The sequence below is a fragment of the Amblyomma maculatum genome, chromosome 8 (genome assembly GCF_055883805.1).
Source record: "Amblyomma maculatum isolate TAMU_Amacu chromosome 8, ASM5588380v1, whole genome shotgun sequence".
NCBI lineage: Eukaryota > Metazoa > Arthropoda > Arachnida > Ixodida > Ixodidae > Amblyomma > Amblyomma maculatum.
Window position 1 is genome coordinate 62,040,548 of NC_139351.1, and position 21,710 is coordinate 62,062,257.

At 45.5% G+C, this 21,710-nt stretch overlaps 1 protein-coding gene across 2 annotated transcripts in view; it reads right to left on the bottom strand.

The window, feature by feature from the left end:
- Window positions 1-21,710, bottom strand: part of LOC146181270 (KICSTOR complex protein SZT2-like) — a 183,198-nt gene that overhangs the window by 146,823 nt on the left and 14,665 nt on the right. For both annotated transcript variants that reach the window (XM_084576322.1, XM_084576321.1), the window contains exons 6-18: window positions 19,078-19,215; window positions 18,436-18,595; window positions 14,773-14,996; window positions 13,992-14,131; window positions 12,028-12,176; window positions 10,264-10,354; window positions 9,352-9,531; window positions 8,055-8,201; window positions 5,959-6,033; window positions 3,048-3,248; window positions 2,006-2,120; window positions 1,121-1,290; window positions 272-565 (exon numbers count right to left, since the gene is read on the bottom strand). In XM_084576322.1, coding sequence (XP_084432448.1) covers window positions 272-565; window positions 1,121-1,290; window positions 2,006-2,120; window positions 3,048-3,248; window positions 5,959-6,033; window positions 8,055-8,201; window positions 9,352-9,531; window positions 10,264-10,354; window positions 12,028-12,176; window positions 13,992-14,131; window positions 14,773-14,996; window positions 18,436-18,595; window positions 19,078-19,215 — 2,084 coding nt within the window. The remainder of the gene's footprint in view (window positions 1-271; window positions 566-1,120; window positions 1,291-2,005; window positions 2,121-3,047; window positions 3,249-5,958; window positions 6,034-8,054; window positions 8,202-9,351; window positions 9,532-10,263; window positions 10,355-12,027; window positions 12,177-13,991; window positions 14,132-14,772; window positions 14,997-18,435; window positions 18,596-19,077; window positions 19,216-21,710) is intronic.

Consider the following 21,710-nt stretch of genomic DNA (forward strand, 5'->3'; position numbering starts at 1 on the left):
CAGTTACACTGTAAGGCATTCCAAAATATTGAATTTGATTTGCTCCGAATTTTTACTATCCGTAGTCGCTTCATCCTCAAAAGTTTTCCATCTGCATGCACCTACCAAAAACTCGTCACAGCAATAAAATTAAAGTTCGAGTAGCCTAAATCCATATTCTTTCAGCTTCTTGCTTGCCCGCTCAGAAATTAGCAACAGCAGTGAGAGAGAATGTCACATAATGGTGACAGCTAAAATGTGTTTCACTCGTACGGCTGCCCACAGCCCTTACTTGGCCAGCGTCTTGAGAATGCGGGTGACGGCGTGTAGGGGCAGTGGGACGCTGGGCAGCCGCTGCACGGTCCAGATCCACCGCCGGTGATGCAGGTACCGGCTAAGCTGGCCCATGGGGTCCACCACGGAGCTCAGGCCGTTGCCCTTGCGCGACAGTGAGCTGCTGCTCCCACTGCTGCCCGAGTGACGGTGCAAGTGCGGGGTGTGGTGTAGGAGCGGGTGGGCTGGCGTCACCGCAACGTCCATGACGGCTACCATGGGGCTGAGGATGTCCTTGGGCATCTTCTCGTGCCTTCAAAGCAGTGAAAGAGGAAGATCCCAACTGAGCACATTACAGGCCCTGATGTAAACAAAGTTAGCGTGCGTTGGTCTGTTCCTGCACACTTTGTACAGTTCTTTTATACTTTCTCACAGTAGAAAGCATGCTTCAAGTGAGCCAAGCTCATGACGGTGTAGTGCTGAAGGGTGCCCAAGGGTGCCACAGGCAGTGTGTAAATTCTCTTCAGCATAACCAACAAAACCATTGTGGAATTGACCCATTTTAGACTGCAATCTTTCCCCTGTGCAAAACAAAATATATATTTTATGCTTTAATTCAGTGTTTATTCCCTTTATTCAACACATAAAACTCTCCTTAGACCGTTTAGTTAAAAAAAAATTAATGTTGCTTGTATCATTTCGCCAAATCAGCATGCACCTCACAGGGTGTAAGCCGTAACGACTCCCACGTTTAAGCGATGCCACATGATTAAACCACAGTAGAAAAAAAAGTGCCATAGCTCTAGCAGCAGCACAATCTTGGACTGCTCAATGGTCCTAATTCCAGTGAGCTGAGGAATGGCCTCACCTGATGAGGATCCTCTCGAGGGGTTTTCGGAAGAATATGCAGCAGCTGGCCTTGCGGTAGGTGCGTGGGCCCGGTGGGCGAATGCAGAGACCACTGTCCATGTGGGCGTCCTTGGCCACTCGCTTGCTCAGCTCCAGGCTCAGGATCTGCTGCGTCAGCTCCTTCACAATCTGCAAGGACACCACAATGGGAGACACTAGTTATACCACTAATGTTGATAGCAAACGAGCTAACAAGCAGATCAGCAACTGGAAAAGGTTTGGGAGGATGTCACAGGGTACACAACTCTTTTCCTCCTTTCAAGAGAGAGTTCTCACCCCCAACTGTGCTCAAGGTCTCTTTGAGCATCAGAGAGGGCCTAGGAGACCAAAGGCAAGCATGCCATGATGACATCAGTCAAGCTTTGCAGTTCATACATGCATTGTGAACCCACAGCAAAATTAGACCTTTTTTGAACAATTTCCCTCAAAACATACTGCATTCAAAAGATAGGCACAACTATATACCGATGCTTATGTGAACAAGTGTGGCCTCACCAGGTTATGCCTTTTAGGAAAGAAAAGGTGAAAGTTTGATTAATAAAGACCAAGAGTACCAAAGACTCTTGCAATGTGTTTAAAAATTTTAAATGGTCACAAGTCTCCCGATTACTGCATTTAACAAAGCGGGCCATGTTTAAGCATAAAAGCCTCTATATGTATAGTGCTCCTCACTGAATGCACATCAAACAATGGCCACGTCAGAAGACAATCGAACCTACAACCGAAAGGGCGACCTATTTATTGCTTCGCAACAGCGTGTACAACCCAGGAATGCAGAAGCAAACATATTTCAAATGGAACAACGCAGCCTTCGGTAGTACTATGTGAAAAATAAAGAACTCACAGCATTCCTCTCCTCACCCGGTGTGCCACCAAGGAAAGCAAACCGGATCACCACGCAGGGCGCCTTATAAGTCACCCGAGTCACGTAGAATGACACTGGTGGCTTGTCACCTTCCCTGCACACGAAAGGTGATTCGGTACTTGCCATTAACAGGTGCAATGCATTCAAGCTCATAACAGCTACAGCAGCTTAATTAAGTACTGTGGTACTCATCAAGACAGAGAACATTTGCCAGCTGCTTAAGACAAAACTTGGGGGACACTTAACCTCTGCCTTCAATGGTACGAAGTGACAGCAATAATGGTTCCGATCTGCAGCTTCCCTAGAAGACCTTCATTTGCACACATGCAGTTTGCTATATGCCTAATCACAAATTCCTTAATTAATTCCTTAATTAGCATTAGTTTCTGGAGCATTTGATACATCGAATGAAGTTTGACCTCAAGCACGTACAATATGATGGAAGGCAAACCATGAACCTTCAGTCAAAAGCAACAATGTCTAAAAGGCAATAAACAAGGTATGCCATATTATGCACCCTCAAATGTATTATGCATATCGTAGGTTGAGTATGCATATTCACAGGAAATTCAAACTATGTACATATTACAGAATGCTAGTGCAAATAAATGAAACAACAAAACTGGGCAGCAGGTTTGCACTAACAGTATTAGCTAGCTTTTCTTCAAACTATCCTGACTATGTGTGCAGCCAGGTCCTACACAATAAAGAAACAACTAGCCCAACTCCACACTCCTTCAAATTTGAATAAACTGTCAGCCAACCATGCTACAATGACTACCGAGATGTCGGTGGCTACAGGTTAACAACTGCATACTGTAACGATGACACGAGAAAATGCAGGCACACCCAACATCAGTCACAGTGCAAACTTTCTCCTCAAAGTCTCAAGTCACAGCAATAACCAAAAAAAAGGATTTCTGCTCTTGTGGCAACATACTACACTGCAGCTGACCACTCCAGAGCTTCAGAGATTTCAAGAATACACACTGCAAACATGGGGCTCCCCTTCATTACTCACCCAAGGAAGGTGACGTAGGAGTGTCCGTCGGCCAGCACGAAGCTGGAGCGGTCGCGCAGCAGGGCGAACAGGCGGTGCAGGGCCTGGCGGCACTGGACGGAGTCGTAGCGGCCGCTGCTATTGGGCTGCTGCAGGTGCTTGGGCAGGGGCAGGTCGTGCTCCAGAAGCATCCCCACCCTGTGCATGTGCATCCACCGCTGCCTGCGTCCACCCACCAGCCACCGTCACGACAGCATCAACAAAAAAGGCCTAGCAGTGAACCCACTCTCATTGAACACCGGTTCAACAAACGCTCAAAACCAGTGCATGACACAACGTGTGGTGTAGCTGCATACTTTGTTTCTTGTGTGCAATTATTCCAGTTCACTATACGACGCTTTGATGTAACAAGAAGTCTGCGGTAACCAGCAAGAGCGTCCACTTATCAATAAGGCCCAAAGCCAAATGAAAATCCCAAGGAGGCATAACAATAAAGAAGCTGCGTACGTGCGGCACTAATTATAACATGCAGTAGAGGATTCAAGCAAAATATCAGATAAAATCACGTGATGCCTGTACGAAAGGTTAAACTTAATACCATGGATATAATTAGATAAACTATGGGGAAGAGAAAGCCACGCAGATTGAGACTATAAAACACTGTGCGCATCTACTTGCAAAATCTTAGGTGATCCTCTAATGATGGGAGCAAATTCAGCGGTAAGGCTCAGCAAGTGTAAAGCCTTTTTCTCTTGCACCCTTTAACACTCAAGATTTACAGTACAAGCCCTATAGCAGTTAAGAACTTTGAACATCTCTAAAGTGGCAGGCCAAGCTCACTTTACCGCTTGCTGACTTCACCTTTCCTGTCATTATACTTTCCATTCCTGCCCAAGACCGCTGCTCTATTTCCCTCGATGTCCTCCGGTCACTGTATCTAAAGTCACCTTACCGGTGTATTCTAGTATGGAACGGGAACTGCCCAGATCCCTTACAGTTGGTTGAGGTGCTGCCAGACCCTTAACCTGGAACTTCGGACTAGAACCTTGCCGCCGGCGTCAACTATGCCTGATAACTGAGCCCAACTAGTGCCCACTACCGTCATCTGTCCAGTCTCCAGGAATGCCCATTAAAAGGGAATTGTTTGGACCTGCCCAAAGCCCAAACATTTTTGGTCAATGACTGCTTTCTCAAGCATTCCACGCCAGAAGGGCCAAGCACCAGACCGGGGGAAAGCTTGTGGGTACCCGGCGGTACCAGGGATCGAACCTGGTGCCTCCCGAATGCAAGGCGGATGCTCTACCACAAGGCCATCGCGCAATGCCGAACAAGACGTCAACTACTGGATGTTGCGTAAGTCGATACAACAACTGGGACGATACTGTGAAACTTCAGACTGTCATCTTGTACCTCAAAGAGGTTGCCCTCCAGTGGTACTGGAACCACAAAGCAGTCCTACCCACTTGGTCAGCAACCACCTTCGCTAAAGCATTCAGCAGGCCTGAGATTTGCAAGCTAGCTACGCACCAAACGACGATTCCGCAGCCACGCTCAGGAAAGCAGCGAGACGTTCGCTCATTATATTGAAGACCTTGTAGACCTTTGTTGTAGTCTGCTGCTCTCTCTCTCTCAACATCCTCCGTATGCTGTATCTAAAGTCGCCTCAACAGTGAATTTTCGTGTCAAACAGGACCTATCCGGATCACTTAAAGTCATTTATTTCAGGCTCTCAACTGATACTTCAACATACAGTAAAGGTAATCAATGCACGACAAATAACAAGGTCTTAGTATTATTGTAAGCATGACCAAACCAGAAATACACTGGTCAGTTAACGAATTTTATGATTATGAGGCAGCGCACCATGAAACACACAGACAGGAAGAGGGACAAGCGCTGAACCACAATCTCCTCCTCGTCGTTGGCAGACCATGTAGTTCAAGTCTGGCGTAAAGGCAATCCTTGTACATGCGCGCCTGTCTCTGCCATTCAGACCTTAAAAGTTTGCATATTCTAGTTGCATGCCCTCTGGAAGGGCTTAAGCACCCAAAAAGTGCTCTTATGTCAGGAGGCAAAACCTTGTTCCTCATGCAGAACAACAGAAGTCTTGCTCTGCATGATGCGTCCACTGTGAGCGAAATAAGGAAGCTAAGATCCAACTTACTACACATAAAGCGGCATTCACACGCGCGCTCAAATCCCTCTCTAAGCGAGAGTGACTGTGCTGACGTCACGCCTTCGAGAGGCTGCTGGGCGTTGCAGCTTCTGGTTTTCAGCAGCCGGCCGCCGTCTCCGGGTTGGGGGACATCTCAGCCGGCCGGTACAAACGCTCCCAGAGTCCCCACAAGAGGGAAAAAGAAGCGCGCCGCGGGGTGCAAGCAGATAAGATCTACCCCACCCAGACCTTTTGTATTCGACCCTTCTTCCGCGGGCCTCTTCCGTTTCGGACGAATTTGTTTATTTTATTTTGCTTGCTTTTTTCACTGAACTTGTTTCTCTTTCTGGTAAAGAAACGTTACTAGGTCAGAAACAGCTGTCTTGTGTACTTCTCCGTTCCTCTCCTGTTGCGTCGGCTTGAAACAGTCGACGTCTCTCTTCGACGACGTGTCAGCACCCGTGTGAACGTGAGAGTTCGAGAACGGGGGCGAGTTTGCCCAGCATGCGACGTCGTACACCTCCTTTCCACATCCATCCTCGTCGGAGTCCCCCGTGTGAATCCCACTTTAAGAGGAGAGTGTGGTTCAGCTTTTGTCCCTCTTCCTGTCTGTGCGTTTCATGGTGCGCTGCCTCATAATCATGGCATACCAACTAGCCCAATTATTCGCTTTACAGTTAACGAAAGAAATCAAAACCCCTTAGTTACCAAACGGTTGCAGCACTCGCAGTCCCTAACAAGCACGCAGTCACACCAACAGCAGGGCAAAGAACTAACCAGATGCTGATGTCCAACATGCAGACTGGCTTCCAGAAGGCCACGAAAGGTGCATACGCACTGTTGTTCTTCACACTGCAAAGCCCAAGAAGTAAAACACCAGTGCTTACTCTACTACACTCTCCCTCACTTATGACTTTTGTAATTAATAACTGTCCCATTCAAAAAGCTAACAAGACCAAAGCACTTTGCAATACACCATACGCTGCACAGAGAGCAGATATGTTCGCATGCATTTTTCTTTGTAAGTCGCATAACCAATGACATCCTCTCATTACATGCACAAAGCTGCAAACATAAAAACAAAACCACAGACGTGCCAATCAGGCAACTCATTACCCAGCTGAGCTTGCTAAAAAAAATCGGAGCGCTTCATAAACTCCGTGCAATATTCAAACCAAATATCATGTCGCATTTACATCTAAAGTGGACACATAAGCTCAAAAGAAGAGTGCATAAAAAAGGCTTTGGAACTCCAAAATAATTTAGATCCTCGTCACATTGTGTCAGCACCCTTGAAAGCGATTAGTGAGCAACAGACCCTCCAGTTATTCCGGGGTTACTATATCTTCCAAGTGTATATTGCTGATAAATCAGAAGGCAATGTTATGCTTGGCAGTAAAAACTAGGCTCAGAAAAAAGGGCAGTGACAATGGTGACTTGAGTGTGATTGCGGGCTAAGAACTGCAGCAAGCATCTCAAAACAAGCTTGTCCAATAACAAACTAAGCATCGCTTGAGTTATAGAAAAATACAGTCACACCCACGTATACTGAACCCAAAAGGGAATGCAAAATGGTTTCATATACAGTGGCCAACAACTTTTAGACTCCAGTCATTTGGATTTGCGCAATATTTCAGACCTTCCTGAGGAACCATCACACTCATCCTCATAGAAATACAAATATTGATGACCTAAATTTCAGACTCTGAAGTACAACAATTTAAATTTTTGTACAGAAATATATACTAGCAATACTCTGAGGATCGTTTTTCCATTTTTTTCGACTAACCTAGAAGCGAACAGGTTTTGCTATTACAAGCTTCAAATATAATAGAAGAGCTCGCACGAATGAAATTGATTGCCCCTATATACAAAAAGAAGCAGGAGGTTTAGAGCAGACAGGCAAATAAGGATGCCTCATAACTACAAATTTGCTTCCACAGTCTAAGTCATTGCACGTTGCACACTCACGAGCCCACTGATAATTTTACCTTGTTGCATGAATCGTAATCATGGCCTGTGAGTATTTGTACTTTACTGCTGATTGATAGCTGAAGTTGTATAGGTGCTATTAAAGTGCAGTGGCCACAGTTGAGTAGGCAACCTTGTTTTGTTTATTTTTAATGTAGTGGAATCATTTCTGTTGAGTGTAAAGCGACATGGTCACAAGCACGAAGACAGTGTCATATAGTGGTGATAACAGTCCGCAGTCAATTAGGCAGCAAGTGGCTTCCCCCGCACCCAAAGAAGAAAACCATACCGAATTGAACAACTCAGCAGTTGCACCAGTAACAACCTGCTCAGCGGTTGTCACACAGAAAATCATTATTGCTACCAAGCCATTCAATTTAAAGCTGAGGAATGTTTGCGATAAGGTGCTGAAAGAACCTACAATAATCTTGAACAAGGAAGAAACTGTACAGGCTAGAAGAAGCTGTACAGGGCTACAAACACTTGAAACAGAACTGCTCACATCAGTTGATACAAATCGAGTAATAAAGTCTTGTGCTGGCAGTTTTCAAGATAAACAAACCAAGATTAGAAAGCTTCACGCCAATATTTCAGTAAAATTAAATTTTTTTTATTCAATGTACTAATCCCCGCCAAACGGAAATGCGGGCAGGATGGAAGGCACTACTAATTAACTTGGTGTTAGTATATCAAGTTTACGTAACAAAGCAGTCAAAGGGCCATGGCAGGACATTACAACGAAATGCCCTGGATTAATTTCAACCTTCCTGCATTATTTATTAAGCACACAAAATGAGCCCCCTCAACCTCTCTGAAAGTTGACGCTATGGAACACATAGACGCTGAACCTTAAAGAGGCAAATGAATGTGCACACGCCCTAAGCTGCCTCTTGGGAACTCACTTGGAGGACAGGACTGGGTGGCCAGAAGAGTTTGAGGGCATCACGAACAGTGGCACGCCATTGCGGAAGCTCTCGGGCACCGAGTAGTACACCGGGTTCTGGTTGAACGAGTGCAGGTGCACCAACAGCTGGTCCGTGCTCGAGATGCTGCACAAAGAAGAAAAAAAAGCATGTTGTGCGTGGTAACTTGCCTTGCCTCACTGATTTCACACAGGCGTATTCAGAGATGTATTAAAATTTAACAAATCGTCGAAGAGGAGAAATAAATGTGTACTTTGGCCAGTAACGCTCGACTTCAGAGCACGCTCTAGTGCGGCAATAATATGAAAAAGGCATAATCTAAAGCCTCGTCACTTCACAGACTACCGTACACTTTGTCATATCTGATGGTTTGGTTTGGTTTCCGAGGTTTAACGTCCCAAAGTGGCTGATGCTATGAGAGATGTCGTAGTGGAGGGCTCCGGAAATTACGACCTCCCGAGGTTGTTTCATGTGCAGTGACATTACACAGCATGCGGGAGCCTTGCTTTTCGTCTCCATCAAAAGGATGCCACTGTCATATCTGAGAGTTATGTCTGAGAAAAAATATAAATTTACCTTACCAGTAGCCAGCAATGGGACTGCGATTACAATCATAGTAAAAATGATGTTCGCACCACTAATAAGAGCCCTCCAAAGGTCACAAGGTCCAGCTGACCGTGAAGTCATGACCAAAATGTGCATGGTTATGTACATGAAACAAAACAAAAATAATAATAGGACAAGATAAATAGCAGGACCTTGGTGCAGTAAATTCTAATATAATAATAACTTAGATGTAGTATAAAGCGAAAGTACAGTCCCATTTCACCTTCCATCGATCACTGCAATTTTTTAATGCATAAACCTTAGATCTTTATGTTTCAAGGTGATGTACAGAAAAACACAGCACATCGAAAATAGAAAAGACAGTGGTGGAGCAGGGTTCTAAGACCTAAGAAAAGGCAACGAAACATAGTCAACAAGTTGAGGGAAATGGCAGCAGCAGCGAAGGTGTTGAAGAAAAGGAGAACAGCAGCGGACACCACTGCCGAAGGGGTCAACGGCAGCGCCAATACAACATTCTGGAAACTGCATGGAATGCGCCGCAGCTCCGCCGCCAAGGAGCTCTAACAATAAGGCAGTCGTTGGCACAACAACTCCAACAACAAGGAAAGAAAAAAGGAAGAATAAATAAAGAAGAGTGCAAAAATTAAATCAGTGAATTAAAAAAACAAAAAAGAAAAAATAAAAACAAAACAACAAAACTGGCACTTACTTCTTGAGCGCATTCCAGTACTGCTGGGCGACCATGAGGCGGAAGGGGCTGCGAGTCTTGTTTGCCTTGAAGTACTCGCACGTGACATCATGGAGGAAGTCATAACTGGCCTCCACGTACACCTCGAATTTGCAGCCCGTCCGCTGCTTGGGTTGGGAGCCACTCCCCGACAAGTCACGGCTGCGAGTATTAACACGGGGCTCAGCACTCACTTAACACTAACGACTTGCTTCCTTCGTTGCAGATGGAGAGGGGCAACACAGTGCATACGACTGCAACCTTGCTGAAATATTCACATTGTTGGAAGTACTGATGAATTTTCCAACCAGGTACAAAATACTTGCGATGTAATTGCACTTTGAAGTAGGCAAGTATTCAAAATGTGACCAGCTAATAAAAGACTGATAAGCCCTTAGTAAGAACTACGTCCGCACACGGGATACCATCCACATCTGGCTGGATGTTGTGCAAAATAGGTGTGCGAACACTCAAAACTAAGACAGTTTTGGAACAGTACTATTTGCTATTCGATTAGCTTTGCACCTCACTTTCAATATTCAAAACTTCTAACCAATTAGAAAATACAAGGCAATTGCATAAATGTGGTCCCGTATTTCGGGCCAGTGATTACCCATCAAAAGGAAATTTTTAAGCAAGAGATGTCCTACAACGTCTTGCATTTAACAGATACACACTCACGCAACCATTGTCAATTTCCTCTAACCTACTTTTATCTATGCCCTGTGCACTGTTATCCAGAAATATATCTCCTATTTGCAGTGTTTGCAGCATTTCAAGATTGCAACATCACAAAGGCATCATTCAGTGAATAAAGTATTTAGAAAACAAAAGGCTGCCGTTTCCTGCAAATGGTCTAGAAGAATCCAAACCTCCCAACATTGAACAACTCACTTCTTGCTTGATGACTGCCAGGGAACCATGACGATGTACTCAATGTTGACATCAAACTTCCACGGAAGCACCAACTTGATCTCCAGTTCACCTGAAACATTGTTACAACAACAACAACATGTTTATATAAGTGAAGCTCACGGCACATCACCTCCAATACAGCATCCCTTCGCCAATGCAAGCTTATGAACACCAGTATTAAGGCTTCAGATACAAACGAAACCAGATGCTATTGTCATGAGCCAGAGGAAAGGGATGCAAAACAGAAAGGATGCAAAAGCAAGACGAAAAACAGAGATATGTGCTGTCTTTTGAAGAGAATTAAAATAAAGAGTATGAAGTCCAAAACTTGGAGGAAGTAAAAGAATGAAGAATGACTGTAAAAGAAGAAGCAGTGACGTGAACGGAGCGAGGAGTGTCACTGGTTAACGGCCGTCAGTTTTGGTTTGGTTTATGTAGTTTAATGTCCCAAAACAACTCGGGCTATGAGGCTAGTGGAGGGCTAAGGAGCAATTTTAACCACCTAGGGTTCTTTAACGTGCACTGACATCGCACAGCACATAGGCGCCTTGCTCTGCTTTTCGCCTCCATCGAAAAGCAGCCACCATGGTTGGGATTCGATCCCGTGTCCTTGGGAGCAGTTAAGCGCCCTAACCACTGACCCCCTGTGGTCCTTCCATGTTTATTAGGAAGCCTTGTCTTCCTCCTTGATATAATTTTATACCATTCTAATTGCCTTAATGACAACAACATTAATGACGAAAAATGGTGTGAATCTGGTACGTGGAATATTAAAAGTATGACAAAAGCCTCCAGCGGCTATCAGGATACTGCAATTGTGGGCTGCGGATCATTTTCACCAAGTTTCTTAAAATGTACCAACATCATACAGAACTTTGCATTTTTGCATTTAGTAACTATTTTCCTTCCCAGATTAGCACAATATGGCCTCCATGGCAGGGATTCAAACCTGCGACCTTGGACTGAGAAGTATGAAAATATATGATCAATCTGAAAACACACGTAAGTCCTGAATATAGTCATACAGGTAGATAGATAGACGGATTTATTGAAAGAAAAGCAGAGAGGTAGGCCGGAATGATTAAAATCTGACCTGCTACTCTGCACAGGAGAAGGGGAAGGGGAGAAGAAAGAGAATCATGATGGGTGACGATGTGGGAGAAGGCATATTAAAAAAATACACAGGCACGACAGTTCGCTTTACAAGCGCGAATAGAGTCCGGTGGCGCACAAAAAACAGCTAAGAGCCCGCACTGCCTGGACACCCTTCCCCTTGACTTGCCAAGCGCCCAGCAGCAGTTCCTCCGACAGAGGCCCCTTGTCGAAACACTTCAAGGAAGCAGCTAGCACATTTCTTTCACCCGCATACACTGGGCACACCAATAATATATGGTCCACAGTCTCAGGGATGCCACAAGTTGAGCATTCCGGGGAGTCCACCTGTATAATTAAATGCAAGTACCTGTGTGTGAAAGCCACATTTAAACGCAGTTTATGTAACAAGCATGCATGATGGCGGAGAATTCCACGCGGAACATAAAATGTTAATGTTCGATCGAGACTTCTTAGGCGAATGTGTCGGGTGTCTGGCTGGGCCCAGTAAGCTACCGTAGCCTTCTTCATACAGTTCATTAGACGACACGTCGTATCTGCTCTTGGTCATGCAGTTTGGTACGTGAAAGGCACACATCAATCATGAATGAGCAGAGTTCACAGGCAAGGGCAGTCGTGCCACCAACTGACCTTTGGCTGTGGAGATGGTCCGCAGGGCGTAGCCTTCACGGAGCTTGCAGGAGAGGACACTCGACAGGGACGTGTTGAGGCTGCCATCGGACTGCTTCTTGCGTAGCTGTGGCATGCAGCTCAGGTTCTGCTCAAACGCTGCGTTGCCCCTGAGAGAGTGCGCCAAAATCAGCCAAGAACAGTTACACAGTGAGTGGTTACATCAGAGCGAAACAGCACCTTCTTAACTCCGACACACGTTTCAAAATAAAGCGGAACACCCCAAAGCCTCCTCAGTTGCAGTTGAAAATCACTGCCATATGCAACGGTCTTCAATTACAAACTCCGTATGATGAAAACTAGAGAGGACTAAGGTCCAGTTTGGATGAAACTGATACGAAAGAAGATAGCGAAATACAGGCATAAGTCGCAGTTATCTACATGTTTTTTTTATTCATTGTAGGGACTCGTCTAAAGCTCCGTTCCCTCTGATTCAGATTCCTTACGATGGTGCATCCTCTCTAGTCGTTCCAACTACAAAAGAGGGTGCTGACATTGACGCTGCATAACCAGCATGCGTGTCAGAGCCAGGAAATCCTTTCCCTCGTTCTGTCCTTGACCTCAAGAGGTCATCACATGCGGACTTTTCATTGTAGCTACATTCTCTGCCAGAGAGACAAAGGTATATCTCTCAAGTCAGTTCTGTCCAGCCTCAAGCACATTCTGCCTCCTGTGGCACAAGCAAACTTTTGTAGCCCAACTGGTAAGTCAGGTATTCTCATTCCTTAGCAAATTTTGATGCTTGTCGACATCACATTTGTAACCGCAATGAACGCCTTTTTTGTGTCAGCATGTGCTGTCAGTTTTTGATATCCACCCAAGCGCAGCCATACGGCTACAAATGAGTAATTACGCCTTTATTACAAATCTACTCCGCCTTGGGGGACTCCTCTAAACATTCAACCAATGCCATTCCCACTTAGAATTATTAATTCGCTCTCGCCCTACTATCTGTACTGCTGACCACCTTGGTTAGCTTAGCTAGTAGAGCTACTGCCCAGTAAAGGCGGTGGTCCCAAGTTCGATCCTCGGGCCAGGATGAAGTTTTTAACTACGAGTTTCTGAGAAAGCAGTATAACTTTCCTTTGTAGCCGTGCGGCTTTGCTTAGGTGGATGTCGATGAGTAATTACTTCCTTATCCCAAATCTACTCCAACTTGGATGATTCCCCTAGAAATTTGACCATTAATGAAGAAGAGCTTGCAATTAGTTGCAATGGTATCAATTCAGTTCAGTTCAGTCGTTCACTCGTGTCCGACTCTTCGTGACCCTATGGACCATGTCACGCCACGCTTTCCGGTCTCTCACTATCTTCCTAACATCATATAACTTCATCTGCAGTGCCTCGAGGATGCCATCTAACCATCGCGTTCGCTGCCTACCCCTTCTCCGACGACCCCCAACTTTTCCCAACATCAAATCTTTCTCCAGCGACTCCTCTCTTCTCATCAGATGACCAAAGTAGCTGAGCTTTAACTTTAGAATTTGACCCTCCAATGAGCAGTCAGGGTTTATGGTTGACAATATCGACTGATTTGATCTTCTGGCAGCCCAAGGAACTCTCAAGAGTCTTCACCAGCACCACAATTCAAACGCGTCAATTTTTCGGTGGTCAGCCTTTTTCACAGTCCAACTTTCGCATACTATCTGAATACTATCAAACAAATGTCTAACCTAACCCTTTTTAGGTTTTACGACTTATCGAGAATCAGCACATAAATAGTGACAAAGAAAAATATGTGGTGTACCTCTTAGAAGAGCTTGCACCAGCAACTTCCAGCATATCTAACTGCTACCCCTAGTCTATCACATCGATGATGACCAGGAAAAGGCGTAGTAGAAATGTGACAAGAGCTCAAGAGTTGGTGTTGCAAATAAAATTTTTTCTCTTTTTCTCTCACTCAGTCAGCAAAAACTAGCACTAACTTGGATGCCAGCAGCTTGTACTGCATCCCAGCATCCTTGGCCAACTCAAGTCGCTGGTTGATGAACTCCTCCTGAAAACTCCAGAAGAGCAGGGCCCTGTGGAAGATGTTCTCTGCACCTGTCGATTCACTGGCATCATCCTGGAAGACAGCAAATGCCAATTCTGCCTTATCTGGATCCAAAACATAGGCTAAACTACCTACAAACCAGTGCCTGAAAGTAGGTCAGCCCACGTGAGAAAAGATGAGAGAACAAGAGGTCAAGGTGCATAACTTCTGATATGCATACGTCTAACAGAATAAGTACCCGCCCTTACTAGTAAACATAATGCTGCTTAATCTGATGCTATGCTGTACTATACTCAGACAAGCGTACATAATAATTTATTATTACTCAAGTCACACCATACATGGCTTGCACACAGAAACAGTTATTAAGCCTAAAGAAAAGTTCAGCTTGCATGACATTTTTACAATCCTTTGCCCACTTCCAAGCAACAAGCAGCCCGTTACCAGTAAGCAAACCCGACGTGAAACAATCAATGCACAATGTAAAATGGATTTACTTTTTCATGCTTTTTAACCCCACCGTGTGGACTAAACATCAATTACACAGAAGAAATATATTATGCATGTGTATTTACTACCAGTGTATCGCAGCTCACATTTTAAATCGCAGTCAATGACAAAGAGGTGCCAAGTGTTTGTCTAGTTCTCCCCTACAGATTGCATCCTCCATGCAGCCTAACAGTGCATCGCCAGAGCAGGGCACGAAGACTGACCAGTTCTACAAGGCAGCCATTGAGGTAGGCCCCAAAGGTGGCACGGGCAATGAAGCGCATCAGGTCGTCGTAGGGCACGTATCCGAGACTGCTCTTGGCATGATAGCTGCCACCCAGCTGCAGGAAAGAGCAGGCCACCGTGCCACCCCGAAGGCTTCCCAGCAGCAGCTCCAGCTGGTGGCCGTTGGGGACACTGATCACGCCATCGGTGATCACCACAATCCCTGGACGCAACAGCAAACGGGCAACGTTCAGCTTCCTCCTCCCAAACGTCACCCACTTATGTCCAATGCAGGACGAAGATCTTCATAATGGCCCCCCAGTTAATCGTGTCCTGCATGAATCTTGCTTCACATTACTCCTGCTAAGCTCCTATCCTCAACCATCCACCTGACTCTGTCACGCACTGCTATCCACATCACATGCAGTACTATCAACTTCCCAACAGTTCAGTAACTGAAACACAAAAAGCGAGAGAGGACGAACAAATTCTGCACAAATTCACTGCGAGGCGAACCTGAGCAGACCAAAATTACACAGACATGAAACTCATGAGAGGAGCACAGTACTGTTCGTTGCACAACTTTGTCTTTTTCTTTGCCTTTCGTGCTTCCATACAACACGGCTCTCAATCCATCAATGAATTAGAGCAGCTGTTGCCATTAACTGCCACGAGACTCCAAGTGCTCTAAGAATCGGCATAGAATTCAGTGAAACCAAATTCGCATCACAGAACTATTCCTGAACAAGCTGTTGCAACTAGACACAGTTTTAATATGCATACGTTATACAGTAGCTCCTGGGTATACCAAACTCAAACTGGACCGTGGAAAAGTGCCTGAAACGCGGCAATAGATAAGCTGGAAGCAACGAGCTTCCTACCAATATGCCGCCCACTGGCACATTGGCTGGAAGATCTTCGAAGTTACACCGTCAACCAGGTTAGGCACGTAAAAATGCAAGAACACCACTAGAAGAAGCACTCCTTGCACAAGCAAAGCCACAGGTCAATATATTGAATATGTCACTGAACAGGAGTTTGATATGCTTGAAGAACATGAAAAAGATGTCATCTCGTCCATACATCCGTAACATGAGTATGCCTTGCAGGCCACCGCTACCCGTGTGCGAACGGGCAGCACATCATTGCAGGAAGCGTGCTGCTAGCACAGGTACACCATATTCATGCTTGTAAGTTATAGAGAAGCTCATCTGCTGAAATGTTTCATATATCGAATTTCGAATATACATATCCAACTATTTCGCAAACCTTTTTGAGTATGTGTATCTAGGGTGGATTGCTCATTAATTAAATAAAATTTTTATTTCTGAAACCTGACTGAATGACCTTTTTTTTTTTTCTACAAACCTAAAAGAGTTCAAATGACACTGATCTAGTTTTATCTTTCACCGTCTAAGTTTTGCCCCTTGCATCCTACAGTGGATGCCATTTATGTGCGTGTTTCTCTGATTTCTGCTTTTCATCCTACTTCAAGCACTTAGAGGGTGCCTAGGAGGTGGAAGCTGACTTTTTATGTCCCAGGAAAAAAAGCGGGTGCACTCTGCGCGTACACACACCTTTAGAGTGTGAGTGGCAACATCTTGAATGTGATGTGCGAACGATGTCGAGATATGATCACATCAAATCTTCGCACCACGCACGTGCGATGTCACACTGCCTTTTCCACACCGGTGAAGGTGCAATAGTACCACAGTTTTTTCATGCCTCATGTGACCTACACGAAAGTTTAGTACAGCCACTGCTCGAACGTTGAAACACTAACAAAACAGGTGAGAGACGAACTTTGATTATGAATTACTGGACGCTCATAGGCAACTAGCACATGGTGATCTGTGTATGGCAACCTCTCAAGCATCATTAGAGAATAAAACATATAACAAAAAATTAGGTGTCTATAAAGTTGTAATAACATCTGGATTTCAGGTCAGAGCTGGAGACGTGTCGTCAGCGCTTGGTGTTGGAGGGTGCAGCCGTCACGTGGGCGTAAATTCATATCACCCAGATTCACATAGTCATAATCTTACTATCAAGAGCCAACATTCAAAGAGAATGCAAATGATGCTGATACTTTCAACAAACTAGTAATTAATTGCACATGCCGTCATTCATAAAGTAACCTTCTTGGAAAGCACTGTTACTAAACTGCGTAAGGTCTTAAGTCTGTGCTTCTTACAGGGTCAGTAGCATTTTTTTAGCGTACTTACTGTTTTTGAACTATTTAGCACTAAAGGGAAACATGACAGTGACAAGCAAAAAACCAAGGCACAGGCAGAGGCAAACATGGCTACCCCACACTGCGTTTACTCCTTGGCTAACTTTTCTGCTTGGAATGAATACATTTAAACCTCTATGTAACGAACCTCCATGTGGCGAATACCTCGATATTACGAAGTTTTTCAATCCCCCAGAGCCGGCCCCATTGAAGTGCGTGTATTTGAAAACTCCATGTAAGGAACATGTCTAGGTGGTTGATCTTGATATAACGAACTCGCAGCGCCAACTGTCTGTAAGCTAATGCCAAGTCACTGGAAATTTGGCACAACCCCGCAAGTTTCAGGACAGTAAAATACGAACTAAAGCGAGAGGAACGCCTACTATAGCGACAAGCGATCGCAGTTGATACAGCATCTCGCGTTTCAGTGCCAACGCCACATCTCCTTAGAAAATGCGGCAGTCTCCGCTGCTTTTGCTATTGGAACATGGCACTACAATAGTTCATGGTTAAAAGCGGTCAAAATAACAGAAGAAAGACGTGGGGCAAGCAGCGCGCATACATCGCTGCCACGCGGTTGCTCGCGGGCTCCCGCACATCAGTAGCAGGAACAGTGAAACGCGCTGGCAACGCAAGACAGAATCAGTTTCTTGGGGCAATGGTGGTGGGTGAGAGCGCGCGCGCAGCGGCGATGTTGGCGGCGCCAATGTGCACGCTCTTCTCCAGACTCACTCTTCCTCCACCTCCTTTCCCCACTCCCTCGTAAACGCGTCGCGCGAGCCCCAGAGGAGGTAGAGGCTGCCGCCGCAGTAGCGAAACATTTTACAGTTTCTATGACTTCGAATAATTCTGATATACTGTAAACACTTTCAAGGTGGTTTCCCTTACATCAATTCTTAATCTTGTTTTTGTTCTACATCGACCTTTTTTTGGGTCTTCACGCGAAAACTACATGTAACGAAAACCTGGATGTAACGAAAAATCGCGGACATTTTAGAATTTCGTTATAACCAGGTTTAACTGTAGAGCCAAAGTCTGCTCTCGGATTATCACAGTGGTAAAGGCTATCGGTGCATGCCCCAGCTGCGTTTCTCTCCATCACAGCCTTGTTTTCCACACAACACTAAACTATTTCTACACATCACTCGGCAGCCTTGCTCCAGTGGCTCATGGGTAGGATGCCTTGAGTGAAATTAGTATCTTTGAAATGCGCTATGAAGAAAATGAGAGAAAGGCAGAGAGAAAAATATCTAATATTCACACGACACAGAGCTGCAAGCTAGGTCGAAAATGCACCGTTATCAGTGCATGTCAATTGTGCTCCTCTCCAGCCGTCCTCTTTTACAGCACAGCGATGAAGGTTTCAAAAATAAAGTGCCAACCAGTCCTGGTATTCCCTCTTTCGATAGTGAAATTGAGGAAGGCTCACCTGCGCTGCTGTTTTCGGGCAGCAACTGCAGGGCCAGCATGGCGTACCTCAGCATGCTCAAGGTGCTCATGTCCGAGGAAACCATGTTGACGAGCGGAGTGGTGCACGCCTGCTCATCGCATTCCTCAAACAGACCCCCCGTCAACTTCTCAGACTGAAGCTGTTTCACCAGAGAAAGGAAAAGAAAGGAGAACAAGAAGAATAAATGCGTGATACCACCCTCATAAAATGCAGTCACAGGCCACAGGAAAACCAAAGGCAGAAATAACTTTGGCAGAAACGCTTTATGTGCCATACTTTATGTGCTTTGCGAGGTGAGGTCAACAGTTTGAAACGGAAGGCAGGAATAAGCAGATAAAGGGTATTTATTCCATTTTAAAACCCCCCAATGCTCACCTCAGAAAAGTGAAAGCTCACAAGCTCACTTAGCTTACCTCCTACACAGGGTCTCTTCTGGCAATGCATAGTTTTGTTAAATTTGCACTTCAAAACAAATGCCAAAAAAACAGCAAATTGCTTGTGCACTGCGACACCATAACTGTGCATCACACTTTTACCGATGCTCTTTATTTTATCCCTAATATAAGAAACTAGACACTGCCCATCAAGCACGCCATCTTAGTGCGCTCAAAAAGCCCTCACCCTGAGCTGGTCATGCAGTTCGGCGACGCCCGCTGTTGCCTCAGCCAGGACTATACAGATTTCATTCAGCCCTGCCGACACCTTGCTCAGAAAGAGGCCACAGTTGTCCGGAGTCAATGGCCAACCCTGGATCAGGACCTGCATTTGAATCCCACAGTAGAATGAACTATTACGAACTAAGTATTCTACCAAATGAATGAAATGTCCCTGCAAGAAGCAACAAACACTCTATCACCCCAGTCTATAAACACATCTAACTACATATACATCCATTTGGGTACATTAGGCTGGTCACCTGATGGACTTGCAAATGTTTGCATATGTATGCAAAGAACTTGTATAGAGAACACTTTTCCAATGTTGTTTAGGACTTTTAAATCAATGCTTAAGGCAACAAGAGCACTTATTATCGCCATTTGGAGTGTTCATAAGCTGCGCCCCATCTTAGCTGCGAGAAAAAACTAATCCTAGAAAAAAATTAATCCCGCTTCTTGGCCAGTGAAAACAATTCATCCTGCAGTATCCATATCAAGAAAACGGTTAACATCTTGTTTCTTAAGAAAACGGCTAATGTCTCGTTTCTTGAGACTTTCGGGACTGTGTGGAATGCGACCCGGAATATTGCAGCCCCTGCCTCAGCCCTCCACTACTAAAGCGTCACCCTGTCACGTGCAACGCGTCAGATCCACCCCCGCACTCGCATCCACTAGGATCTTACACCCGACCTTTGCATGGTTTCTGCCCTGGCTTGAATCACCGTTACACAAGGACCAATCAATGGGCTGCCCTGAGGTCAATGTTACTAGACTAGATTAGTTTTTAAACTGCGGTGCGATGTGCAGAACTGCGCACCGCACGTGCGAATCGGTGGCACTGCAGTCGCAGCAGGCTCTAGCTGGAAAAGGCTCCCAACGCCGGGCAAGGCCGTCAACATAGTCACGTTGTCATCGGGGCCGCGGCGTTCAGTCAAGTTGTGGAGGTGTTGCGTGTGTTCGGTGCGAGTGTGATGATTGTGCAGTTTGAGCGGCATAATATACACACAGTGGAACTATGCCGACGTGCTGCGTGCCCGGCTGCACAAGCGGTTATCGGAAAGATAAAAGCAGCTCAGACCGGCTTTTCTTTTTTTCGCTCCGAGCAATGAAGGACTTCTTGCCGCATGGAATAGAGCTGTTCCACGTGCAGACAAGAACCTTTCGGCGAAGTCACGAGTGTGCGATCTTCATTTCCCCGATCAAGATATCCAGAAAACCTATGTGGAGATGAGCCACAGACACTCGTCATCGGGTCTCCACAAATATATTTCGGCAGGACCCGCTGTACCAGGCAACAACGGGACAGCGAACCATCGGCATTCAGTCCTGTAGCCACGTAGAACAAACTGCGCGTGCTTGGCAGGCGTGCTGCGGCTGTCGTCTTCTTCTTCACCTAGACGATGACATGCCACACCTACATTCACATAATCGAGGGCAAAACGGTAGAAATTCCTTGTGGTAAGTGGAGCCTTACCAAGAAAGCCATCCCAAAAGATTTTCCCAACATGCTGACATACCTATCAAAGCCACCAGAAAAAGGCGCAGAGAAAGGCGAGAAAACGCTATGGTGGCGCATAAAGCCCATGAAGAACACTAAGGCGACTTTGAAAAATCTCAAGATGGGCTCTGCTTTTCGGGGTCTCCCGGCATTGATTTGCCAACTATTGACGACCTGAAATGTGCCCAGTTGCCTCCCCACTGGCGAGTGTAACGCTTCACGACAGTAGCGTTGAGCTTATTGCATTTTTCTCTTTGAAACTTGCAGAGAACACATTGCAAATTAAAAAAATGTGTTGTCGTAAGCAGTGACATGTTGGCTACAGCAAATGCCTATGGTCGTGCAGCGATAGCTTTCTCAAGTGTGACCGTCCTCACACCGGATGACCTAGCGGCTTTCCTGAGAAGAGTCGACAAGCTTCATGCTTGTGAGGGATGTCGAGGCCCTTGCAGCCACTGCAGTTTACCTAAGTGCAAGGTGCTGTCACCACAGCCTGTGTGTGCATCCTGCCGGGTTCGCAAAGAAATTAGTTGTGGTTTAACTTTGGTTAACCCTAGTTGAATTGCGATAGTAACAGCGGAAGCTTCTTTTTCCTGCTACATTATTCCCCTATCACGTCCTATCAGTGTAAGATGCTACATTATTGGGGACACTATGACGCGAGAGCGTAAGCTACCCAGCCGACATATAAATGAGAAGGGTTCAATGCTGCTAAACCGAATATGGAGCGAAAGCATTAGCTGTCGGTGACCGAGCGTTCTTCTTCTTCTTCGTGGCTGTTTAAGGTCAAACGTGGCCCTTTTCGGGACGACGCGACGGGCCGAAACTTGGTGCAGATTTGCTATCGCAATAAAAAGGGCTCCTAAGAGCAGGCACGCGAAAACGAAGTGGAATTGCCTGAAGGCATAATAAAGTGAGGAGCTTACAGAAAAAGCTTATGAGAGCTGCTGCAAAATAAAGTTTCCTTCATGCAAAACATCATGGAATTGAAAAATCAGGTTACAGTCGAAAAGACCAAATCAATTAACAAGGCACTGAGTTCGCTCCCTCCTCTTCAGCAGCTGGCATTTCAAACATCGCTTAAGCAGTTACAAGCAAAG